The sequence below is a fragment of the Heloderma suspectum genome, chromosome 4 (assembly GCF_057233095.1).
Source record: "Heloderma suspectum isolate Gila_16-S chromosome 4, 16-S_ref, whole genome shotgun sequence".
Classification (NCBI taxonomy): Eukaryota; Metazoa; Chordata; class Lepidosauria; order Squamata; family Helodermatidae; genus Heloderma; species Heloderma suspectum.
Genome location: NC_139461.1, coordinates 145,951,193 through 145,977,609, shown reverse-complemented (window position 1 = coordinate 145,977,609; position 26,417 = coordinate 145,951,193). Strand labels below are relative to the sequence as shown.

The following is a 26,417-nucleotide window of genomic DNA, read 5'->3' as shown; positions in this document are numbered from 1 at the left end:
AGGGACTTTGGCATATTGAACATTAAGCCCTGATCAGCTCGGGACCAGGTTACCTGGCAGATCACCTTCCCCAATACAGATCTGTGTGATCATTAAGATAATCGGAGAAGGCCTGGCTGCATTGTACCATGGCCTGCAGATTGCTGTCTCACAGCACTTGGGAAGGCCTTTTCCACAGTGGCACCCACCTTATGGAATGAGCTCCCATTTGGTATTCGGGAGGCACCAACTAAAGACCCATTTCTTTACCCAGGCCTTTCCTGAGTGAGTGTGATGCCCAATCTGTTTGTTTGTAATTATGGTGTTGAATTGCTTTTAATAGGTTTTTATTAATGTTTTATATACATGTTTTTGCAATTATTATGTATTTTAATTGTATTTTAATGTATATCATGAATTTTAATGTATTTAATTTTCTTGTAAACTGTTTAGAGATTTTTTAAAGTATAGTCAGCAGTATATAAATCCATTATTTATAATAATAATAATAATAATAATGGGTTCTAGTACACCATTTCAAAATCTCTCTTGCACATCCCTTTCAATTATGCTGAAGATAGTATATTAAAAAAAAGACTTAGAAGTGAAACTGAATTTATTGACAACAATGAGATTGGCTCTGGATAAGTACAAGAAAAAAACAAAGTTACATTGTCCACAACAAATGGCCATACAGAAGTTCCTGTAGTGGTTGACCTTATTGAATGGCATGATGCCAGAATTAAAAGTATCTCTGGTTTTATAGTTTACTCAGTAACTTACCCAGTAAAATTTACTGAAACAGGAAAGTATGCACTGCTGTTCAGTTGAATCATATTTAACATATTTAACTTATTTATAATTATTTATGTTCTCATTTGGGGGGTTTCTGAGGGGGCTGAATTTACTATCTAGGAAATAGGTTGAAATTGTGGGATGTTTACTGAAAGGGCTGTGGAAGCAAAAACAGCGAATTTCATGCTAGGAACTGGAAATATAAGGCTGGGGTTTGGACCCAATGGTGGACATCCACTAGTAGAATAGACACGGGTAGTGGAATGGATTTCCTCTCCCCCCTCCCCATGTCTGCTCTAGAGGGTTGGGGGACCCTCCAGAACAGATTTTGGGTATGCATGGAAGACTGCAGTGGGGAGGAGGGAAGTGGGAAATCCTGTTGCACAATGGCTGGATTCAACTGAATGAAACAGCAAGTATCATGACGCCATTACATGGACCTCTGTTTGGGTAACTGACCAGATTCGAAAAAGATTTGTCTGATCAACTGGTCAAACATTATAAAAAAATAGTCATGTATTTTTAAAGCATCCATCATATTAGAACAACAATATACTTTAAGTAACAACAGGTTTGGGACTTTGCTAATTATGAAAACAATTAAATGTTATTCTAAAGCAATGAAATTAACTTGCAAAAAATATACTGATTTTGAACAATGTCACTTAAGTTTTCTGGTAGGGATGTACGAAAGTCACTTACCTTTCGCGGATTATGTTGATGGGGGGGGAGGCGTTCCGTCCCTCCCCCCGGAATCCTTGCCGGGGGGGGAGGCGATCCGTTCCTCCCCCCCCCGGAATCCTACACAACCAGCTGTGCTCCGCGGCAGCTCCACGGAGCAGCCAGCCATGCCCAGCCAGGCCAGAGCCGTCCGCAGCCGGATTTCTGGCCGCGGAGGGCTCTGGGGAAAAAACAAAACAAAACTTAAATATTTACGTAGACTAAGACGGCAAAAATAAGGGGAACGCAAATAGCGTAGTGGACGCTATTTGCGTTCCCCTTATTTTCGCTGTCTTAGTCTACGTAAATATTTACGTAGACTAAGACGGCCCAAACTAAGGAACGCAAATGGCGGCAGCCGTAGCCGCCGCCATTTACGTACGCCTTTTTTTTTTTTTTTTTTACCCAGTTGTTTTAGGCTACGTAAGTTTTTACATAGCCTAAAACGTTTGGGTAAAAACAAACAAACACAGGTGTACGCAAATGGCGGTGGCCGTAGCCGCCGCCATTTGCGTACGCCTTTTTTTTTTTTTTTTTACCCAGACGTTTTAGGCTACGTAACAACTTATGTAGCCTATAACGTCTCTGTAAAAAAAAAAAAAAAAACTGCAAATGGCAGCGGCGGCAGCTGGTCGGAAGACCAGCCGCCGGAGCCGGAGCCGCCGCCACCCGGAAGATCCGCCCCAGGTAAGTCTCGTCCCGGGGGGGATCTGCGGGGGGGTGGGGGGGTGGCAGGCCGTTCCGCTACAGATTTCGGGGGGCCGAATGCACTGGCATTCGGCTTCACCGTGATCCGTGGCGGAATTCTCTGCCATCACTATTTTCTGGTGGCTCAGAATGCCCCTTGCGGTCCTAATCACAAGCCAAGGACATGTGGATGCCTTTGTTGCTTTGGGGATGGATGGTAGGAAACCTTCCACCCTGGTACTTCTCCCTGTGGCTGCTGGCTAGCATTGGTCATTTCCATGACGCTGTCCCTGGGAACGATGATATATGATCACATAGTGTGTTGCTCTGATCGGAGCCCCTTTGTGAAAAATGGTGGGCCCAAGTCTCAGCTAGGGGACACAGTTTTTATTTTGCCAGAATCCTCTAACCATGATGTCATTCTCAGGGCAGTTTTCTGGGTGGGGGTGGGAATGGTAGCTGCAAGCAAGGGAGCTGCTTGTAGGAGTACCACACTGGCTCTTCCTAATCCCAGTTTCATCCCGCACCCCCAAAATTGTTTGAGAGACCCACCCTCCTTTCACCACTCACCACAGCCTTTTGTTTTCCTTTGAGAATGTTTAGTCCAGCTCTAGTCTCTATACATGTGAGTTATTCACTTAACAGGCCTTCATCCTGGAAAACCAGGGACAGCCATGAGTTGCAAAACATTTTTTTAAAGAAATAAAAATAATAAAGCAAGTTAACAGCAACTATTCAAAATAATAATAAAAAATCTTAAAGGCAGTTATGCTGAGTAGGCAATAGGCTAATCCTTCAAGCATTATCAGCATCATGGTTTTGTGTAATATTTTGACAAATGCCTTTTCTTGGGCCCACCAGCGGCAGAAGCACCACCGGTAGTAGGTCTACCTATACCTGCAGAGCTTTTGGTGGGTGTAACTAGGGCCTCCGGGGTCAACGTGCCCCTCCACTGGTGGAGCTCCATTCTGCCAACAGAGGAACACCTTGGTCCCATTGTTACCTCCTCCAGCTGGTGGATCTGGGGTAAGGATCATGTTGTGAGTAAGCACATGTAGGATCAAGCTAGAAATAACGTGGGAGTGATGTCAGAACAAATTGCCTTTGATGTAAGCTTGAAAAGTTCGGGGGCCTTTTAGTTTAGGAAGACAATAACGACTAAGAGGAGGGCAGCAACAATTTATACAATTATTAATTGTGCAGAGTGTTTTTTCAAATTCCTCTTTCATATTTCTTGATTAGGCCACTCAAGGAAATTGATTGGCAGTATGCTTGGTACAGATAAAGGCCAGTATTCCTTCATATTGCACCAAATTAAGTTATGGAATTCACACCTAGGATGACGAATAGTTTAGACTGGCGTGTGTGTGCGTTTTTAAAGATTCTCAGTGGGTGTGAGCCATGATAGCCAAATGGAGCCTGGTACCGCCTTGGGGCAGGGAGGGGAGAGGGGGGATGCCATCATGGTCTCCTTGTAAGTTTCCCAGGTACGTCTGTTATTGTAGGGAGAATGTTGGAGCAGATAGACCTTTGACTTGATCCAGCAAGGGTATTTTTATGATGATCTAAAATGAAGGAGAGGCATGACTAAATGAGTGTAGAAGGGGGAGACAATATTAAAGGGGTGGTGCTGAAGAGAGGCTCACACAAACCCTTCATACTATCCCTCCATTTTAAAATGAATGTATACTGATGAGTAGAAGTGGTCTTCTTCTGTGGCTCATTATAAAAGAGAAGACTTTTCAGCTGGGCCATGCGTCCTCCTCAGAATACACATCCCTTTTGGTAATAGTAAAATGTTTTTTGAGGACTCTGCATCCTTTCCACAGTGCTGGTATCACCCAGGCAGGATACATGTTCTCTTTCTTTGGGCCTTGAACACAAAGAGAAAATGCTCAGGGCTAAGGAATGTTGCTAAATATCTGCATTTCTGTTGGATGGCTGGGTAGAATTCTGAGTCTGTGTGGCTGAAAGAACAACAGATATTTTTTAAACACTAATATGTAGCTACATACTTTAAAGATCTCAGTTTCAATTATTACAACATTCTAAAAAAGAAAAAATAATTGATTATACATAAACTGCAATAAAAGCAGACCAAATATCCATATATAGGTCCATTTGCAAGTGACGCCAGTATACCACCCTTTCAAATGTTGCTAGTGTTGTTAGGTCTTCAATCCATTGCATTATAGGAGGTCAGCATTTATCCTTCCAGTGTTATAGTATCAGTCTTTCAGTGGTCAAAAGGCCACAGGAAATCCATTTACTCTGACCGTGTGTTAAGTTCCGCGAAGCAAATATTAAAATAATTTAGAAGAACATGTACATCAGTAAGTATTAAAGAGTATTCCAGTACAAAGTTTATCCGTATAACTTACTCCCCAAGCGAGGCAACTATTGAGCATTTCCAAAACATATGATTAAAAGAAGGATTACCTGTATTACACCTCCAACAATTGGCCGAATTAGACAAGCCTTTATTAAAGAGACATTGTGGTGTCTAATAGACCAGAAACAGAGTTTTTGCTGAATGAGATGTAACCAAATATCCACAGACACATCAGATACAGACGCCGAAGCAGTGATCCATTGATAAGGCGAAGTAGGACAATCCAGTTCCCCGTTTCATTCCTGCTTAAGGCCTTGGGTATCATATTTATTCACTGATCGTAGGTATTGTGGGTCAGCATACCTCCTCAGCTTCAGTAAGTGTTTCCAATAGCAAAGGGGACTCCGAGGCTGTGAAAGCAGCAGGACCAAACCTAGATTCTGAGAAATGTTGCAATTGCAAATGCTGCCATTCAGCGCAGCGGTGGCAGACAAATCAAATTTATCTCGCAAAGCCCAAAACTGCAAAAACTCATAACACCCAATAATTGATCTAAAGTAAAAATCATCTTATCCACCCAGGTCCACCACAAAAACATTTTCTTTCCATTGTTTAAATTGGGATTTCCCCATAGAGTCAATTTGGCATGGGAAAATGGATCAAACTGTAATTGGCGTGAAATTATACACCACATGTCTCTACCCACTGAAATTGTGGGAGGAGCCCTATCCACTGTAATATGCTGAGAACCTAATGCCACCCATTTGGAGAGAGGCTCCAGACAGGAGGTTTCCAAAACTGATCACGGTGTCTAAGTGGAAAAGGCTAGAGCTTATTACAGGTCAGCAGATACATAGCAAGATCTGGAAAGCCAAACCCACCTTCTTTAATTCGGAGTTGCATCCTTTTCAAAGATATTCCTGGTGGAAAGGACCCCCCCTCCCCCAAAAAATAATGAAACAAAGCAGTAAGCTTTTGGAAATATTTGCCAAGTATAAGTAAAGGAATCCCTCGTATAACGTAAACAATTTGAGGTATAGTATTAATCTTAAGTGCATTAACCTTACCCCACAAACTCAACAGTAAAGATGCCCATCTATCTATATCTTGTGAAATATCATTAAGCAACTCATTTAAATTTAGCCCAATTATTTGAGATATATCTCTAGGGATAAGTATTTCCTGATAGGTAATAAAATATGGGGACACTATCAAAACTGCCAGTTAGTTAATGCAATAGAATATACCCTCTCTCCAATCGGCATCTGACTTTGACCAGTTCTGACTTTGACCAGTTAATTGCATAACCAGACAAATCACCAGAATTATTAATTAGTTTCATCAAAGGCAGAACGGATGGCTGGAGTTTCGAAATTAACAACAAAAGATCATCAGGATAATTTTATATTCACAGGCACAAAACCATGAGTACCACTGTTCTGTCTAACAGCACATGCCAGGGGTTCCACACATCAATCACATTCTCAATGGAGAAGGTGGACATCCTTGTCTGGTTTTAAGCCAGACCCCGCTGACTTTCATGTTCCTGCCAAGGGCTGAAGTACTTGTGTGAGCTTTTGAGAGTCACAGAATTCTTCTTTATGAAAAACCCACCAATATTTAAGTTATAGAAGGTACATTTAATTTAAAAGGCCTGTCTGAAGTTTAAACCTAAAAATGGTGACAGACCATTTAGATTAGGACATAAACCTTGGCTTCCGTAGAGGCATGCTGGGATGCAGAAGCAATGAGGACCCGTCATGCAATCCTGGATCTTTTGTACGCAGACCAGGTCTTCACCCAAATGCTCTGCTGGGGGGAACTCTCCTTTCCAACCTTAAATTGCAGATAGGGTTTGCTACCATGCCCTTTAATTATTCCCCCCCTTTTACTTTTTTCTTTATTCAACAGTGTGCGTGAGGACAGGTTTCGTGAAGCTTGCACCACATATTGTGAACACTAGGAGTCATGGCTTGTTCTAGCCAAATGTTGTTGTTTTTTCTGTTTCTGTTTGTTTTATATTTCTTTGAATAATTTTATAACTCCCATATTTTGGATAACTGGGACTAATGTCCTCTTCCAAAGCGTAGCAATCAGTATTGTTGCTGAGGCTAATACACTGAAGATTTGCAGCTTTGGGATCTTCTCTGATACAGGGACGTGGCCTTGGAGAAACACTAGTGAATAATTCAGCAGATCAGTTTATTTTATCATCCCCAAGGTATCTTCCCAGGATTTCTGTACGTTAAGGCACTGTCACCATATAAGAACAAAGATCTTCCTATTTTGTTGACATCTCCAGCACTTTCCACCTAGATTTTGGATTTTTTAAAAAATTCCAAAATGTCTTTTTTCCCCATAGTGAAATTATTTTGTAGTGAATTTTGGCTATTCTAATCCTTAGGGAGATTATCTAAGCAATGTGCATTGTTAAAAGCACATTGTGAAGCAGCTAGAAGTACCCACGTCCTTTCCACATTTTAGATAGAGCTCCATTCTGGTTCTGCAAACCTTATTGGTGGTGGTGATGGGTTGTTGTTGTTTTTTAATGCTGTCTCAGAATCTTTTTTACAAGGTGTGGTAACTCGTAGCTTATGTTATACGGAGTATTCACAAGACTGCCTTTCCACGCAAAATGTCCAGGGAAGAACCAACTTGTGGTAAATTGCCCCACTCAGAAATGGTCCTGTGACTTGGACCTGCCTTACGATGCTCTCCAGGGTAACCTTTGTCATCTAACGGCTGCAGCTTCATTTCCGTGGCGAGCTCCCATGTGAAAGAACAGATTTTTTTCTTTTTTTTTCCTCACTGTCTGTGGTAATTCTAGTCAATGTGACTTCACTGCTGGCCAAGCTTTCTCTTTCCCCCCATGACTGATATTTCTAGTGTGAACAAAATTGATTCTGGTTCATTTGTGCATTAAAGAGCTGTGTGCAAGTGGCCTTTCAAAATCCCCCTACCCTGTTTATGGGCAGAGAAATTAAGGGGACCATTACAGCAAATTTCAACAGGGGACGGAGAAATTCTCAAACAGTTTTTCAGTGGCAGGGGCCAGGGCTCACCATTAACAGTGGCAGTAGCACCACCTCTTTCTACACTATGAATGCCAAGGATCTGACAGAGAGTTTTCTAGTCTGTATGTATTTTTGTTTATGACAGTGATATATGGAATAGAACTATCTCTTAGGCAATGTAGAATAAACAAGTGGAAAGCTATGCTAGGATAACTAATGTAACTAGCATGGTTATGATGATTTATTCAAATTTAGGTTATATTTTTGATACCCTCCAGGGCATTCATATAAATGAGGCTGCATTTAATACAAAATATCAGTTATATTAGTGAAGAGGAATATCAAGAAGGTTGCTGTGCTTCATCTCACGGTGAGGCAGTGGCACATTGGTGGGGAAATTTTGGCTACATTCTTTCCTGGTGCCGCATGGGTTAAATTCCTTTGGCTACTTAAGCATCCAGTAAAGGTCATAGTCACTTTGGCAGCCCCAGAAACCTGCTGGCTGGGGCTGTTTATCAGATGGTGGTTGTGTGAGGACTTCTAATTATCTGTTTGCCGAATTTTCACTCTTTTGTGGCCCAGGCTCTTGCTTCTCCGCCCTGTTTATCCGTTCTCACAGGCAGATTTTCCTTGTGGGGGTCTTGCTGCTACTGTTTGGGAGGGAAGCCTGTTGTTTTGAGAAGCTGAATGACCTTCTGTATTCCCAGTTGTTTTCTCTAGGGAGATGCGTTTTAGCGTCTTCCCTCTTGGCAGCAGAAAAGCTAGCGTACAGTACATCCCCAGAACAAACAGGCAGGCACAGGAGCATCAAAAAAAATCTGCAGTGATTGTGGCTGAACTGAAAGGAAGAGAGTCCTCCTCCTCTCCCCTTCTGATAGCCAAATGCTTCCATTCAGATCAGCACGGGCTGTGGAGTCAACAGCATGTCTGTCGACCGCAGCAAAGGTAAGCGAGGCAAGAAGCAAGGGGCAAAGGCATTTGTGGCAGCCGCATCAGAATGAGGGCAAGAAGCATCCTCAGAGAGAGCCCTGCCTGAGCTTAAGCTGCCATTTAGCTTCCCACTTCGATGCGCATTTGTGTCTCTGGTGCTGGGGAACGAAGGGGTGCCGGCACTCATGCCGAAGGGCGGTGGGGAGGTGTTGGACTGAAAACGCGCGGCAGGAATACCAATGGGGGAGCTGCGGGCTGGGAACATACTCTGCTCTAGATGCCCAGGGTAAAAAGCAGCTTGTGAAAGGCACCGGATCGCCTCTGCTTTCACGTTTCGGAAAAACAGTCGATGGTAATGATGACTTGCGGTCAGATAAAGAATGAGCAGCTCACCGTAGGGGTGGAGGGAGGCACGACACCTTCACGTTTGCTGAGCGCACTTCCACTGTCATCTCCTAGCACTATACGCAGTTGGGGGACTGACAGCTGTATGGACCTGACTTTGCTTTTTCATCTCTTTTCAGCCGTCCCTCCGAAACTCAAGAAGCTGAGGAGCCTGACTGCGGACGTGGGGGCCAAGGTTTCTTTGAAATGTGAAGCAAGCGCTGGGAATCCCCAGCCCTCCTACAAATGGTTTAAAGATGGCAAAGAACTGAAAAAGAGCAAAGATGTCAGAATAAAATATGGGAATGGGAAGTAAGTATAAAACAGAGGCTTTCCACCTTAAAAAAACTTTGAAATGTCTGTAACCTCTCTCTTTAAAACAACAACCATTGTTCATATAATTGTCACCTTATACCTGCATTCCCTGAAAAAATGGTTAAGAGTAATTAATTTCTGACTAAAGAGGTGCCCAGGCTTAAGTCTTTTCCCACACCACGCAGTGCTAGGTGGCTCTGGGTACTGGTGGTGAGAGAGATGTATTCATAACATGCTCAGGTACATTTTTTTCTTACTAACATCAGTGTTCCAAGGCTCAGCTTGGGCTCAAAGGAAGAAGATACGTATCTTAGCTAAGCATGTTGTGACCAAGAAACAAGGCCGCCAGCAGCACAAGAACAGGCCAAAAAGGGGGGGGGAGGGGGGTGTCCATACACGCAAATACATATTGCACAATACTCTTTTTCATGTGTCTGGCTGCAATGAACTAAACATGCTCTTTGAAGCTCAGCGTGTTCCTGGGCCTGGCAGGTATAAAAGCCATTCTCACTCACATAATATATCCTGGATATTTATGTATTTCTTTATTTCTCTAATGCATGAGTTGGTTTCAGATTAAGGCACATGCAACGGGGCTGATAGAAGCAGACTTCACAGCCCCTTGCTTCCCATGGCAGCCCCTTTGGCTGGTGGTTGGAGGACCTTGCTAAAGGAGCATGCTTCTGCCTGGTTTGCAGGATTCCTCCTTCCCTCTTAGCCCTTTGCAGCACAACATGTCCCATTCAATAGGTCCCACCAACCATCTGTGTAGTATTTTGGGGGTGCTGGAGAGGCTACCAAGGAAGAGGAGGAGGTGGGGAAGTCTGCTTCCACCAGCCCAATTGTATGCACTTAAATCGAGGTCCAGTTCAATATCCACATGCATGCAGTCGAAGGAAACAAGATACATAATCAGATGTCATTCTGACACTATCAGTGATCATCCTATATCCAGTAACATGGTTCATTTGGACTAGTGATAACCGTGCATATTGCTTTGTAACTTGTTCCAAAAAGTTGCAAATAGTAGCCATCTTTGTATAAACTTATTCTATGATGTGAGGCCCTTCTGAATTTGAAGATACATTTATTTCAGCAAAAATTATAATATCCCAACCCCTGTGAAACCGATCCAGCACTGGTGGAGCACGGTTAGGGCTCCCATGGCCTTCTCAACCTGGAAACGCTGCTAGGAGGCTGCCAGGGAGCAGAACTGAAAGATGTGCAAACCGGTGTTTCAGTTCCAGAATTAATCTTTGAAAATCTAATTAAAACAGAATTCAGGAGTGGATGAAAGGATGAAACAAACTCATGGAACAATAAAGAAACAGAACACGGGAAATCCACTCTCCTCTAATTGTGACGTTGGGCTCCTTCACACTGAGCTTTCATCCTGCGATTGAGATGGCTCCTTCGTGGAAGTTTGCGGGCTCTTTACATGAGCCGTGACCCTGCCGTGACCCTCCAGGGCGGCTCCTGCTCTAAATGCCCTTTGTTCCATTTCTAAAGAGATCGCAGATAATTAGCTATCAAATTACCCCATTGTGAAGAGGAGCGAGATCAATGAAAGATAATGGAAGACTCAGATACAGGGAGAAGGGCGGGGGAATGAAGCACATGAAAAAGGGAGTCGTTGTGATCCTGCATTTAAAACAGAAGCAGAAAGCCCCACTGACTCCTTAATGCCACATCGTCTTAATGTACATGATGTTGAGGACAAACTACAGGAGATTGCTCTCTCCATGTTGCTCTGCTTGGAGCTTCCAAGGGGCACGTTGTTGGCTCCAGTGGGAGGCTGGGGGCTAGATGGATCCTTGGTGTGCTCCAGTAAAGTAGTTCTTATGTTGTTGTAACTTTAAACAGAAGAAGCTGGAGAACCTGAGCAAGAGGCAAAATATTAGGGATGTACGAAAGTCACTTACCTTTTCGAAGGGTGAAATTCGTGGTGGGGGGGGAGGCGCTCCATCCCTCCCCCCAAAATTCTGGCCAGCCGGCTCCACTCCGCAGGGATTCTGCAGAGCTGCCGGCCAGCACGGCCAGTGGCTGGACAACCGGCCACTGGCTAGCAGAGATGCAAATGGCGGCGGCCGTAGCCGCCGCCGTTTGCATCCCTGAAGTCAGCCGTGATAGCCTACGTAAATGTTTACGTAGCCTATCACGGCTGATTTAAAAGAAAAAAAAAATGCGCATACGCAAATGGCAGCGCCCATGGGCGCCGCCATTTGCGTTCCTTATTTTGGCACGTCTTAGTCTACGTAAACACTTATGTAGACTAAGACAGCAAAAATAAGGGGTACGCAAATAGCATAGCGTCTACGCTATTTGCGTTCCCCCTATTTTCGCCGTCTCAGTCTACGTAAATGTTTACGTAGACTAAGACATGCCAAAATAAGGAACGCAAATGGCGGCGCCCATGGGCGCTGCCATTTGCGTACGTGCATTTTTTTTCTTTTAAATCAGCCATGATAGGCTACGTAAACATTTACGTAGCCTATCACGGTGTTTTTTAAAAATCTAGCCATGATAGGCTACGTAAATCTTTACATAGCCTATCACGTTTTTTTGGTTTTTGGGTTTTTTTACTGGAAATGGCGGCGGCGGTAGCCGGTTGGAAGACTGGCTGCTGCCGCCGCCAAACCGCTGCCGCCGCCAGGAGAATCCGCCCAAGTTAAGTCCCGTCCTGGGGGGGGGGGCAGACAATTCCACCACCGATTTTGGGGGGCGAATGCGCTGGCATTTGGCCTCCCCGAGATTCGTGGTGAAATTCTCTGACATCCCTACAAAATATAGAGAACATCAGCTGTAAGAACTTGAGGATGAGGCAGGCTACTATAAGCAGTATCCTATTTGACACTGCCACCAATGTAAATAATGCTGTGCTAGCATAAGTGACCTCTAGCGCAACACCAGTAGCATTTACTGGTGCAACAGGTTTTCTGGGAAAACCCATCGCATCAGCAAATGCCACTGGAGTTGTGCTAGAGGTTGCTTACATTGGCACAATGTAGTAGTAGTCTTAAATAGAACATTGCCCTATGTCCAGTAGTTCCTCTGTGCTGTCATTTCATATAATATGTCTATAGTTGATGATTTAGCCATCTATCTTTGGTGTCAGCCTTTCTTCTGGCAATCTGTGCGGTATTCTCTGCTGTCATCTCTTCCTGGCCACCACTGCAAATGGGATGTTGAACTGGTCCAGCCGAGCTCTTCTTATGTCCATATCAACAAGACTTTGCTGCCCACCTCTTGTGCTCTGTGGTGCTTCCCAGCTCCTGTACGTAATATTGGAACCCATGAAGGTAGAGCTCGAATGGCCAGGTCAGGTTCCACTATATTCAGAGATCATTCAGGGGATCTGTTTTAACAGGATTATCCCATCATGCTGGATAGCCAATGTAGCTATCTCCTCCTGCTGTATAATTTCTGTCATCCTTGGTAGGTGTACTATATTATTGTTAGTTCTGCAAACAATCCTTGGGTTGTATCCAGTGTTAGTCCTACTTAGAGTAGACCTGTTGAAATGAATGGGGCTTACGTTAGACTGGCACGGAAGCCTTTTTGGTTTCTTGAAATACAACACAGTTTTTATCCAAAATTATATACTAACTAGAGCAGATTAACCAGGAATAATAATAACCACCCCCACCATGGCCAATGCCTGTTTCAAAGGCTTATCTGAATTTCTTGCGTTATAAACTATAAACAGTGATACCACATTTTAAGGCTGGGTGATTCCTGTGAATGTTACATGTCAATTAAGGCCCAAGTGCTGTTCTTATTAAATAGCTGTCTCTATTTCCCATTTCCCAAGCCAAATGATCCCCGCACCCCTAGTGATGATGGGTCATAATGAAACTGAGTAGGCTGAGCTGCAGAAAGTAGCAATTACCTGTATGTCAAATCATCCACTTTCCCATCAATTTATTTTCCCCCAAACTGCTTGCACAGCCTGCTGGCGCCACCGGGCAGGGGAGTTGTCCTTTTCAATGAATGTTTGCTGGAGTAGAGGGGGAAACTCCTCTAACTTGCAAACTGCATGTTCTTCTGTCGCTAATTAGCAACAGGTAGGGGCAAGTCTGTTTCTCTCAGAAAGGAAACAGAACTTGGAAGGAAAACATTTCTTTCTGCTCAATTTACCTCCACCTAAATAAAATGTGAATGAGATGGCAAGAGATTTTAGCAATAATACCCAAAGAGAACCATTCCTCCACCATTGAGTATTAGCATACCTTTAATCATAGAGCGTGGGTTGAGACTGAGAGAGGAATCATTACTGGAACTCACCAAACTTGAGTTACCTGGATTCACTGTGAGTCCCCCTCCCTGCACTGCAAAGCTCATGGCAATTGAAACAGAACTCCCTTTTATCCATACTAATTGTTATCTAAAGATTTTGTACACTTTTGTCAGCATATCTCCTTGGTGCCCTGGGTCCTGTCAGCCCCACTGTGTCTCAAAATGGGCTGTGAGAAAGCTTCCCACCCCTTGTTGTTATCGGGGTATTAGAACTCTGACCTCATTCAGTGAGTCTTCCCAGTTTTTAACCAGCCTTGCCTGGTAAATATATGCTTGCAGCAACGCATATTCCAAACCCAGACCCCCTTGAAGAGTGAAAGAAGAATTACAAAACAGAACTGGCTGACTTCGTAGAACCAGCACCTCAGAACTGTCTAGCTTATGTTCAGATGATTTTATCTGTGACGGTGAAAGAAATGTGGATGCATGAAAATGCATTCTACCCTCAGGCTGTGGATGAATGAAACATTACTTGAGTGGCGCGGCCATTCTGCATGTACAGCTTCACCACGGCCTGTGCCAGTTCTTTCTTCTATCTGGGTTGAGCTCAGAGAAAATTGGTTTTGCAAGTTTGTATCAGGAGTTCGCTTGCATAGTGCTGATTAGCAGGGTTATTCACGGACCCCTCAATCCGCTTTAGAGGCTGATTCAGAGCTTTGGATTCGGCCCTGATCCACTTCAGAATGATTCGGCCCTGATCCAACCCACTTTGGACTCTGGATCTGAAGCCAGATTCAGAAATCTGAATTATTTGGATTTCACATTTTCACACTGACTTGCATTGGAAAACAGAAACAGCCATAGCCTTCTTAGTTTTTGTGATAAATACATGAAATTTGGAGATCGGGTAGCACCTATAGAGGTGATTGAACCTGCCTAACTTAAAGCAGTTAGGTCCAGTGGCTTTTGTGCTAGTCACGTGTAAAAATGGCTTTTTTCAAGAAAATCTGTCAAAGCAAAGAGCTATAATATTTTGTGCTTCCACATAAGTGCATGGAATTTGGGGACCTGGAAGTCCCTATAGAGATGACTGAGCCTGCCAAATTTCAGACAATTAGGCTCAGTGGCTTTTGTGCTAGCCATGCATACAACTAAAACAAAAGGTAAAAAAACAACAACTGTCAAGCCACACAGGGGATTAGAGATCCTAATCAGAAGGTGGCAATTAGGAGGTCACTATCCCAAATTCCTAAAGAGAATTCCAGAAAAATGTCTATTTCTGCTTCATTGACTACGCTATAGCCTTTGATTGTGTGGATCACAACAAACTGTGGCAAATTCTGAAAGAGATGGGAGTACCAGACCACCTTACCTGTCTCCTGAGAAGCCTGTACGAGGGTTAAGAAGCAACAGTAAGAACCGGACATGGAACAACCGATTGGTTCAAAATTGGGAAAGGAGTACGACAAGGCTGCATATTGTCGCCCTGCTTATTTAATTTATATGCAGAGTACATCATGAGAAATGCCGGGTTGGATGAATCACAGGTCGGAATTAAGATTGCTGGGAGAATTATCAACAACCTCAGATACGCAGACGATACCACCCTAATGGCAGAAAGCGAAGAGGATCTAAAGAGCCTCTTGTTGAGGGTGAAAGTGGAGAGTGCAAAAGCTGGTTTGAAACTCAGCATTAAAAAAACGAAGATCATGGCATCTGGCCCCATCACTTCCTGGCATATAGAAGGGGAAGAAATGGAGGCAGTGACAGATTTTATTTTCTTGGGCTCCAAGATCACCGCAGATGATGACTGTGGCCATGAAATTAAAAGATGCTTGCTCCTTGGGAGGAAAGCTATGGCACACCTAGACAGCATAGTAAGAAGCAGAGACATCACCTTGCTGACAAAGGTTCGTATAATCAAAGCTATGGTTTTCCCAGTAGTAATGTATGGCTGTGACAGCTGGACTCTTAAGGAAGGCTGAGCGCCGAAGAATCGATGCTTTTGAACTGTGGTGCTGGAGAAGACTCTTACGAGTCCCCTGGACTGCAAGGAGGTCAAATCAGTCCATCCTAAAGGAAATCAACCCTGAGTGCTCATTGGAAGGACAGATACTGAAGCTGAAGCTCAAATATTTTGGCCACCTAATGTGAAGAGAAAAGTCACTGGAAAAGACCCTGATGCTGGGAAAGATTGAAGGCAAAAGGAGAAGGGGATGGCAGAGGATGAGATGGCTAGATAGCATCACCGATGCAATGAATATGGACTTGAGCACACTCCGGGAGAGAGCGCAGGACAGGAAGGCCTGGCGTGCTATGGTCCATGGGGTCACGAAGAGTTGGACATGACTGGACTGAACGACTGAACAACAACAACATCCCTAATCTCTGGTGTAGGGTTTTTTGAAGTGCAAAATAACCCCTCTCCCCTAGTACTTTCCTTTTGTCTGTCCTGAATCTGCCACTATTCAGCTTCACTGGATGACCAGAGGCTCTTCTCATTAAGTGAAGAAAAAACTTAAACCTCCTTTTGGCTGCAGTACACATTACTTGGGAGTAAGTCACACTGAACTCAGTGGAGCTTTTTTATTGCAGTGCTCCACCTTCTCTACTCTATATAATTGTATAAACCTCCCCCTTATTTGCCTTTTTTTCTAAATTAAATAGCCCAAACATTGAAGCCTTTCCTTACAGAGGAGTTGTTCCAGCTAGGGATGGCAGAGAATTCTGCCACGGATCTCGGTGAGGCCGATTGCCAGTGCATTTGGGCCCCTGAAATCTGTGGCGGAACGGCCTGCCAGCCCCCCCCCCCCCCGCGGATCCCCCAGGGACAAGTCTTACCTGGGGCGGATCTTCCAGGCGGCGGCGGCTCCAGCACACACACGCACACACACACACACACACGACCCAAAGAAAAGCAGATATAGAAAGAAAATACAAGCTACGGGTGAGGGGGGAAGGGAAATAACATTAACCCTAACTATCTAAAGCCTAACAGAAGAGAAAAGGGTGTGTGTGTTTTGTATTTTGTTCTTTGGTTTTTTTAATAAGAATATAGATGAAGAGTTGAAAAATGGGAAGGGAAGGGATAGTAATTGGGGGGGGGGGCAAAGAACAAGCAGTAAACAAAGCAAGGAAACAAACTAAAGCCTAACAACTTGAAGAGAACATTTATATATATATATATATATATACACACACACACACACATACATATATATATATATATACACACACACACACACACACACATACATAGTTTTAAAGAATCTAGAAGAAGGGCTTAGAGGGGAAGGAAAGACTAAGCAATGGAATTGAGAAGGGCTGGGTAAGTACTGGGAACTGCTGCACTAGCACAATCCAAGAATAAAGAACTCTCCTCCTTCTACCACACTGGGAAACGAAAGCAGAATCTCCTGTTCCATACAAGTCCTCCTCCCCCACTGTGCTTGGAGACTGCTGGGTTAAACATTCAGCCTTATTGGCACCCAGAGGTGGTACTTGCCAAGGCTCCAGTCCCCCCTCCCAACTCCTCCTCTCCCCCTCCTTAATCTTAAGCAAAATGTTACATTTCCCAGACAGGCTGTCTAGCTTTCAGAATCATCTGGATCGGTCTGAAGCAATCAGAAGCTATTTGGATTGATCTGACCCGCTTTAGACCGATCCAGATCTGATTTGGATCAGGATCGATTCAGTCCGAATCACCCCGCTTTGGTTCCAGATTCCAATCTGGAACCAAAGCGTTGCACAGCCCTACTGATGAGCTGATCCTTAAGCAACAGAAATCAATTCCCCCCTCCTGCCCTCCCAAAGCCATTTTAGAACTGTTGGTTTTTTAAAGTTATGAATAAATGTTTAATAGAATAATTATGCAAACTGTGCTTGGGCTGAGGTGTCACCAGCATGCAAGTGACACACTCAGCTCTGCCTTTCATTCCCATCTACTCATCCCAGAGTGGAACTCTTGAACTGGTGTCTGGAGGCGGTTTTGGGATGGATGAGGAGGAGCAAGCTGCTTGATCCAGACAAGACAGAGGTTCTGTGGGTGGGGGTACCAACTACCCTGGATGGAGGTTTGCAGCAGGCCCTTGAGGGGGTTGCACTCCCCCTGTGGGACCAAATAAGGAGTTTGGGAGTTCTCCTGCAACGCTAACTGGTGCCCAGGAATGCATTTTATCAGCATAGGGTGGTATGCCAACAGTGATCCTATCTGGAGAAGACAGACCTTGCTTCAGTTTTCGATGTTGTAGTGACATCCAGACCAGACTGGATTACTGTAAGGCACTCTGTGTGGGGCTGCCTTTAAAGCTAGTTTGGAAACTTTAACTGGTGCAAAATGCAGCTGCTCAAGTACTGGGAGATGCTAGATCAGAGGTGGGGAACGTATGGCCCTCCAGAGGTTGTTGGACTCCCATTTCAGAGGGAGAGCTGTGGAATGGTGTGTTCTGTTGTCAGCCCTGCTGTGGTGGTTGGAATGGAATGGTCTGGGGGCTGAGTAGGAGGGAAAGGTGACAGTTGGAAAAGTCATTTGAACACTGGAACTGTGATTATATGGTTATGTTGCTTTATTGTGGGCTCATTCAGCATTAAATAAAACACCCTCTTTGACTCAGGAGAAGTGAACAAGAACATTAGCCCATCAGCCTTCATCAGCTGCCATGCTGGCTAGAGGTGATAGGAGTTGCAGTCCAACAACACCTGGAGGGCTGCACGTTCCCCACCCCTGTGCATAGTGGTTGGATGATGGGACACCTCTAGTGTACCAGTTTCATTGATCACTAGTGCATTTCCAGACCAATTTAAAGTGCTTGTATTAGACTTTAAAGCCCTAAATGGTTTGGGTCCAGATTACCTGAAGGAATGCTTTCACCCTTACCAACCTGCCCATACTCTGAGATCTGTACCGAAGATCCTATTTGTGTGCCTGCCTGTAAGAGCAATTAAGCTGATGGGCATGAGGGACAGGGCCTTCTTGGTAGTGGGCCCCCAGTTGTAGAACTTTGTTCTACTTGATGTGTGCCAGGCTCTATCATTACAGGCCTTCAAGTAGGCCCTAAAGATTCACCTGTTTACCTTGGCCTGTTACTGAGTTAGGACTCTACTCATCATCATGGCGATCACTCGTGACCGAGTAAGATTGCCTTCCAGAGGTAGAGTCTTAGCAGTGGGTCTGCAGGTGGCTGTGAAGGCTGATTCTGGATCTACACAGCCTCCCACAGTGAGGACATAAGTTTCCAGGTGGAAGGAGGTCACGATGAGGGTTTGCTTGATGTGCCTTCCGCTGAGCTCGTTTCTCCCTTTCGCCCTGTACTCGTGCTTCTTTAAAGTCCATAGCGCCTTTAATATAGGCTGACCTCCAGTTGGAACACTCGTGGGTTAGAGCTTCCCAGTTCTCAATGCTTATGTTACATTTTTTTAGATTAGCTTTGAGAACATCTTTAAATCTCTTTTGCTGTCCACCAGTGTTCCATTTTCCATTCATGAGTTGGGAATAAAGTAGCTGCTTTGGAAGACGATAATCAGGCATTCGAACAACATGGCCGGTCCAGCGAAGTTGATGTTGGAGAATCATTGTTTCAACGCTGGTGGTCTTTGCTTCTTCCAGTATGCTGACATTAGTTCATCTGTCTTCCCAAGTAATTTGCAGAATTTTTCAGAGGCAGCGTTGGTGGAATCTTTTGAGAAGTTGAGAGTGGCGTTTATAGATGGTCCATGTTTCACAGGCGTACAGTAAGGTTGGTAGAACAATGGCTTTGTAAACAAGCATTTTGGTCTCCCTGCAAATGTCCCGATCCTCGAACACTCTACGCTTCATTCGGGAGAATGCTACACTCGCAGAGCTCAGGCGATGCTGAATTTCGGCATCGGTGTTGGCTTTTGTGGAGAGATGGCTGCCAAGATAAGAAAAGTGACTGACATTTTCCAGCATCACACTGCTAAGCTGGATTGATGGTGCTACAGAGGGATTGGTTTGTCCTTGCTAGTAAGGCACTTTGGTTTTTTTGATGTTAAGCGAGTGGTTGAGCTTTTCATATGCTTCTGTGAAGATGTTTAGGATAGTTTGGAGATCTTCCTCTGAGTGTGTGCAGTTTACGTTATCATCAGCATATTGAAGTTCTATGACAGAGGTTGTAATTACCTTACTTTTTGCTTTCAGCCTACTGAGATTAAAAAGTTTTCCATCTGTTCAATATTGTTGAGGTGAGGACTGTACTAGGGCTGATCTGTATGTGGTGCAATCTGGGTTTAATGGTTAGTTTTATTGTTTTACTATGTTTTATGTTTTTAAGTGTTGGATGGTGTCTTGAGAGGGCTTATTCTGAAACGTGGCTTATACATATTTTTAAATAAATAAATAAATAAATAAATAGAATTGTTTAAAGCAGACAGCCTGCCTGAAGCATGGGTGGAGGTCAAGGCTGATGACAGAATCAGCATTCATATTGCTGATAGGTACTGTATGCCTATTATTACCATTGCAAAGGCAGAGTAAGGCTCTGCAACTACTGTTCTTATGGTACATTTGTATACAGCCTCAGGTCTTGTATTTTCAGAGTGATCAGGAAAAGTTTACACATTTACTGAAGTTCTTTTGGACTCTTCTAATATACGATATTTAGATTTGTCATGGAGCATGACAACTTTCATCTGCACTTGACTGCATGCTCAGAAGTGTCATTTTCACCTCGGAGAGGCACCTTTTTGTGAGTCCTCCCTGCCATCTCTTAGTAGGGGTGTGTAAGGAAATAATAATAATTTGTTTCTCCACTTGTTTTCTTTTTAAAAAGTTTCATTTGTTTGAATTGCATTTGTTTTATTTTTCATTTATTTTTAGTGGTCATTTTAGTTTTCCCATTGATTTCCATGAGAGACCCAGCCAGGGCAGTGGTTGTGCCTCGGGCTGTTCTCGTTTTTCCTGCTCACCTCATCCCATCTGCTCTGGTCAGTGCCCCTATCTTGCCACATTTCTGTACCTCCACACATTCTTAGGGTTGCTTGCCAGTGCCTGATGATGACTGCCCCAGGGGTTCTCTTCCTTGTGACATAGGCCACCAGCATCACAGAGTTGGAGTGAAATCTGGTAACTGAGGTTTTCGCAGCCACCTTGTTGAGTCACCATGACTTGTGGACCATTGAGGTGAGGGGCACAGGGCCAGTTCCCCACCTTCCATTACATGGTGTGCCCCATGGTAAGCACAGCAAAGTTGTGTTCTAAGCATAGAGTTGTGGCGGGAATACTAAGAGCATCAGGCCCAGGGTTCATCTAGTCCAGCATTCCATTCACACAGTGGCCAACCAGCTGTTGACCAGGGACCCACCAGCAGGGCCTGAGCGCAACAGCACCCTCCTGCCCATGTTCCCCAGCAACTGGTGTATGTAGGCAAACTGCCTCTGGTACTGGAGGTAGCACATAGCCATCAAGACTAGTAGCGATTGATAGCCTTCTCCTCCAGGAATTTGTCTACTGCAGCACTCTTTTGCATTCAGAATTATTATTAGCAGAGACACAGCAGCAGCAATGGAAACTCTTATTCAATGATGCAAGGTGTGATATGTTGTGGGGAGCCACTGGTGCTTCACTGGTCAGTGCTGGTGCTGGCACTATATGACTGTGTGACCACATCAAAGTTGTGTTTTGCTGTATGATCGAACCAATGTATACATTTTTTCTAGAACACATCATTAATCTAAGGGGGAAAGTGCATAAACTGATAACTTATGGCAAACGTCCACCACTTCCAAAATTAATTTTAATAATTCGCCAAGTTAAACTGGAAGGTAGGCAGAGCAGAATGCAGGGCACAATGAGCCCCAGATCAATAGAAGAATGGAACGGGTGGGATTCCCTTCATTGCTATAATGCTCCCTTTACTGTCTGCCTGGTACCAGGAGAGGTGCCAGAATGTCCTCTATGAGTGTCCTGGATGAGTCTCTGCAAGTCATGCTTACCAGCAAGGGACTGTTCATGGTGCGGGTATGAGTAATTAATAACTGCGAGTGGCTCCACCTGAATGCCATTGTCCCAGAACAAAAGTCTCGGCCTGCCCTCACCCCTGTTCTTCTGAATGTTTGTTCACCTGTTATTTCCACAGGGGCACCCATGCACATGTTGAAGGGAGATTCCTTGTCAGGCAGACCATTCCTTTTGCGCTGGAACATATCTCCTGCATGTCCCCTGGCTGTCTTTTACAAGGAAGGATAAATCAGAACTAAGAATTCAGATAGCAGTGGCTTCGATGAGAAAGGTATAAAGAGGTTGCTAAAGAAAGACAGGAAGCTCACAGAAAAGCTGGCCTCAGTGCAAAGAAATTCACCTGAACCATGGTTCTGGGGAAGTGCATCTGAAGGGTCATGTTAAGTAGGGGTGGCATTTGATGACCTTCTAGAGCTAATTAAGAAATTAGCAAGGCTGAGCGGAATATTCATCAGCTTTGATCCTGAAGCCCTAAAGAAACACTCCTTGCCCAATCTTTGGGGAGCTACACAATCCTTGAGCTAGTCCAAAAGGACCCAGCTCAGGAAGCTCCCCATCCCAAATGACTGAGGTTGGCTGGCCTCTTTTTATATACCTTGGGAAAGACCTCTCCGTCTTCACTGGCACTGTCAGAAGCCCAGCTTCATCCTACAAAAAGAAGGCTTCCACAGAGTGGCTGAGCTCTAGTTCAGCTGGGCCAGGGAACATTGCTGAACTGGGCCTTTTGTGTCTAGTTCAAGGACTGCACTACTCCTGAAAGGCTGAGCAAACGTCTTTTAGGATTCACTGGGATCTGGGTATATTACTAGGTAAAAATGCACACCTTCCTCTGGCTTCTCTTACGGTTCATGCACAGACTGCACCTGCACAGCTCTTTCAGATGAGATTTTCAGACTTCTTCTTTTAGGTCTTGCATGGACAATGCCGATTCCTTGAAAATTAACAAAGGGTTTTGATAGGGTGCCAAATCAGCAAAAAAAACCCACCAGATTTGTTTTATGCACAAATGAAAGAGAAGCTATCTGAAAGCTTTAGTTCCAGGCAAATTGGTATAAAGTGTTATTAAGGATAGAGGCGTGAATCATTTAGAAGAAGAAGCCTTGTTGTCAAGAATCAGCATAGCTTCTGCAAAGGCAATTCTTGACTCATCAGCATTTTAGAATTCTTGCAGTGAAACCAAATTTCTACATAGGATGATATACTTTGACTTTCACTATGTTTACGTGACTTTTTTCACTAAAAGTTCATTACTAGTCATGGATTAAGAGGACAGGCCCTGCACTGATAGGTTAAAAAACAAGAAGCAACAGGCAGGAATAAACTGACAGTATTCATAATAGAGGGAAATAAGCAGTGGAGACCTCCAAGGATCTCTGTTGAAACAATTGCTATATAACTTAGACCCAGATTACATCATGTTACTATCAGGGCCCTGCTGTGACAGGACTGCAGCCAGTCAGCTGGAAGGCCGGAAGCTGGAGCTGAGTACATAGTCCAGGTCAGGCCAAAGTCAAGGATCATAGGAGCCAGAGAGAGGTGCATAGTCAGGCAGAAATCAAGGCCCAAAGGAACGAACAGAAATTAGAACAATTCCTGTCCTCCAGAAGCTGGTATTGTGGAGTTTTCCAGTTTCAGTACTGTGTTCACAGTCTCTGAAAACATATCCAATTCAAAAACACACAACAACCAAGTTACAAGGAATGCCGTGATCCCAGAATCTGAAATGCCTTTTAATGTTTTTCCTAGTGCATGGGTTGCAACTAAAGTGCTTTTTCCTCTATCTCTCTTTTATTTGTTTGTTTTTTGTATTACAGAAAAAATTCCAGACTGCAATTCAATAAAGTGAAAATGGAAGATGCTGGGGAATACAGCTGCGAAGCAGAGAATATGCTGGGCATGGACACCGTCCAAGGCAGTCTCAGCGTGAGAAGTGGTGAGTTAGAAATGAGAACCAAATAGGGATGTCAGTGAATTTCGCCACAAATCTCGGGAAGGCCAAATGCCAGCGCATTCGGCCCCCCGAAATGGGTGGCGAAACGGTCTGCCCCCCCGCCCCCCCGGGACGGGACTTACCTTGGGTGGATCCTCCTGGCGGCGGCGGCTCTGGTGGTGGTGCGGCGGCAGCGGCGGCCGGTCTTCCGACCGGCTGCTGCCGCCGCCGCCATTTCCAGTAAAAAAACAAACAAAAAAAACGTGATAGGCTACGTAAAGATTTACGTAGCTTATCACGGCTGAGTAAAAACAAAAAAACAAAAACCGTGCGTACGCAAATGGCGGCGCCCATGGGCGCCGCCATTTGCATTCCTTATTTTGGCACGTCTAGTCTACGTAAACATTTACGTAGACTACGGCGAAAATAAGGGGAACGCAAATAGCGTAGCATCTACGCTATTTGTGTTCCCCTTATTTTCGCCGTAGCCTACGTAAATGTTTACGTAGACTAGACGTGCCAAAATAAGGAACACAAATGGCGGCGCCCATGGGCGCCACCATTTGCGTACACACAGGGTTTTTTTGGTTTTTTTACTCAGCCGTGATAGGCTACGTAAACATTTACGTGACCTATCACAGCTGACTGCAGGGACGCAAACGGCGGCAGCTACGGCCACCACCATTTGCGGCCTGGCCAGCCAGGATTCGGGGGTGGAGGGATGGAGCGCCTCCCCCCCCCGCCAGAATTTCGGGGGAAGGGACAGAGTGCCTCCCCCCCACCGCGAATCGAATTTCATTCAAGGTAAGTGACTTTCGTACATCCTTAGAGCCAAATTGCTCTATTGAGGCAGCAATCCTACACAAACCTTCTTGGGAGTAAGCCCTGCTGAACTTCATAGGGCTAACTTCCCAGCAGACCTGTGTAAGGTTGCACTGTAAGTTTCAATGTTGCTTTTGTATTGTGTGTGTGTGTGTGTGTGGGGTGACACAATTGGGGGGGCATTTGAGAGCCCCCTTGAAATTTCATCCCATTTTATCCAAGTCCTGGACATTAGAAATTAGAAGTAGTTGTGCAAAATAACCCAGAAGCTGATTTGTAGGGGTAAATTGCTCATTCCCTGGAGCTTCTGAGACTTGGGAACAGGAGAGAAGCACCGTCTCCAAACATGTCTGACCAAGCTCCTGGAAGCTCCTGAGTCAGCTGAGCTGACCCTGAGGCTGAGTGCTCTTGAGCGCCCACAGCCCTGCCAGCTCTGCCTCTGGTCACATAGGCTGTGGGGAGGGCTTACACAGAGTGGTGGCCAGGACTGGGTCAAACCTAAGAAATACTGTTGATGTTTGTGCAATTTCCTTTGCTGTCGATTGAAACATTCTTCCCTCTCAAATATGCATTTTTTTAAAAAAATTAAAGTTCTTTTACACTGCCTTTCAGGACAAAGCCCTCTCAAGGTGGCTTGCAAAAAGATAGTTAGCTTCATAGAAGTGGCAGGCTAATTTCACTTCATGTATAGCAGGCATATTGTGCTTCCTGTTGATTTAGAATACCATCCTCTTGCAATAGTTCCAGTCCAAGACCCCAATCCACCCATCTATGAAACGTTCCTCTAGTGGCGGAAAGATTTTGGAGTTTGAACAGCACTCGCTTTCAGGTCTGGCTTAGACTATCTTGACGTTCTTTTCTCCAAAGCTCTCTGCATCCATGTGACAGGCAGTAATTCAGCAGGTCATGGAGCTGGATCCAAGCACAATGGAGGGCCCGCTGCTTCCTTCCTTTCTCTCTCTCTCTCTCTCTGATGAGCTCAGCGATGGCAGCTGATAACAGGATTGAGGTGGGCTCTCAGTTGGAGCTGAGTCTTAGCATGATAGGGGGTGCCTGACCTCTCCTTTTGACACAAGAAATAAAAACTCACTAAAATTTTGCCCAGCACTCATTTTAAGGCTTCTCTGTCTTGGCAGCTAGTCAGGCTGGTCTGTACACTGATGATTTATTTTGTAGCCTTTAATTCTGGTTATAGAGGGAAGCACGGCTTCCGTGTAAATGCTTATCTTAAACAGCAGAGTACTTATCTTTATTTTAAATTAAACTGAAACCTGAATCTGTTTTAAAACAGAGGAAACTGAGGGGAGAGGAACATTGCATACAAAAATGTCTGTGTATTAGGGAAAAATGTATGTGAAATGAGATGGGGGTATCTACGTGGGGCTTTTACTTTGGTTCTACTGTGAGCCCAAAACAATTGTGGCAGATGACGCACACCTCTCACTGTACCTAGCACAGTTTTTCTTGCCCAAAAGCTGTTTTTTTCCTTTCAAATTCATTTTGTGACAGATTTTCCTATCACAACCACTTCAGTGCGGTTTGGAGGTCCGTGTGACTTCAGCTGGCTTCGGTGTAGGCTGGTGGAAGTGGCACTGATTGGCAGAAGGGAAAGTTGCAGAGGCATAGGGAGGGCAGAGGGCTAAACATGTCTACCCGGAAGTAACTTGCTGCCTTCGATTGCACTTTGCCGAGTGCAGGAGCAGAGGGGCCGGGAGAATTCCTTTGCCTGTTGTTTGAGCACAGGAGTGGGGAGGTGGCGGGGGGCCAGACCTGTTGCTTTGAAACTGTGTGCGCGGGATAAACATGCTTACTCAGAAGTAACTCTCTCCAGTTTCACTTCACTGAATTGTGTGAAGGGGGGCAGGGGGGAATGACAGGGAGCAAGCCTCAAGCCTGTTGTTGCAAGACTGTGCTGTTATGGAAGTGTGAAGGTATGCCCTTATGAGTGACGGTGTGTAGTTATGCAGAGCCTTACTGATTTTCAAAACTGATGGCCCCCGAATGACTTCTAATCCCACAGAGAAGGGCTGGACAGGGAGGAGAGCTGTTTGCTAAACATGCCTACTTGGAAGTAGGGATGTACGAAAGTGACTTACCTTTTCGCGGATTCTGTTCATGGGGGGGGGCGTTCCGTCCCTCCCCCCGGAATCCTCAATGGGGGGGGAGGCGATCTAGTCCTCCCCCCCGGAATCCTTGACGGCCAGCTCTGCTCCGTGGCAGCTCCGCGGAGCAGCCGGCCAGGCCAGGGCCGTCCGCAGCCAGATTTCTGGCTGCGGTGGCTGCTGGGTAAAAAAACAA

The 26,417-nt window shown here is 44.8% G+C and overlaps 1 protein-coding gene across 1 annotated transcript in view; it reads left to right on the top strand.

Moving 5' to 3' along the window:
- NRG2 (neuregulin 2) overlaps positions 1-26,417 on the top strand; it is a 209,885-nt gene that overhangs the window by 107,448 nt on the left and 76,020 nt on the right. The window contains exons 2-3 of the mRNA XM_084850839.1: positions 8,982-9,153; positions 23,182-23,300. Of these exons, the coding sequence (XP_084706965.1) occupies positions 8,982-9,153; positions 23,182-23,300 (291 nt within the window). The remainder of the gene's footprint in view (positions 1-8,981; positions 9,154-23,181; positions 23,301-26,417) is intronic.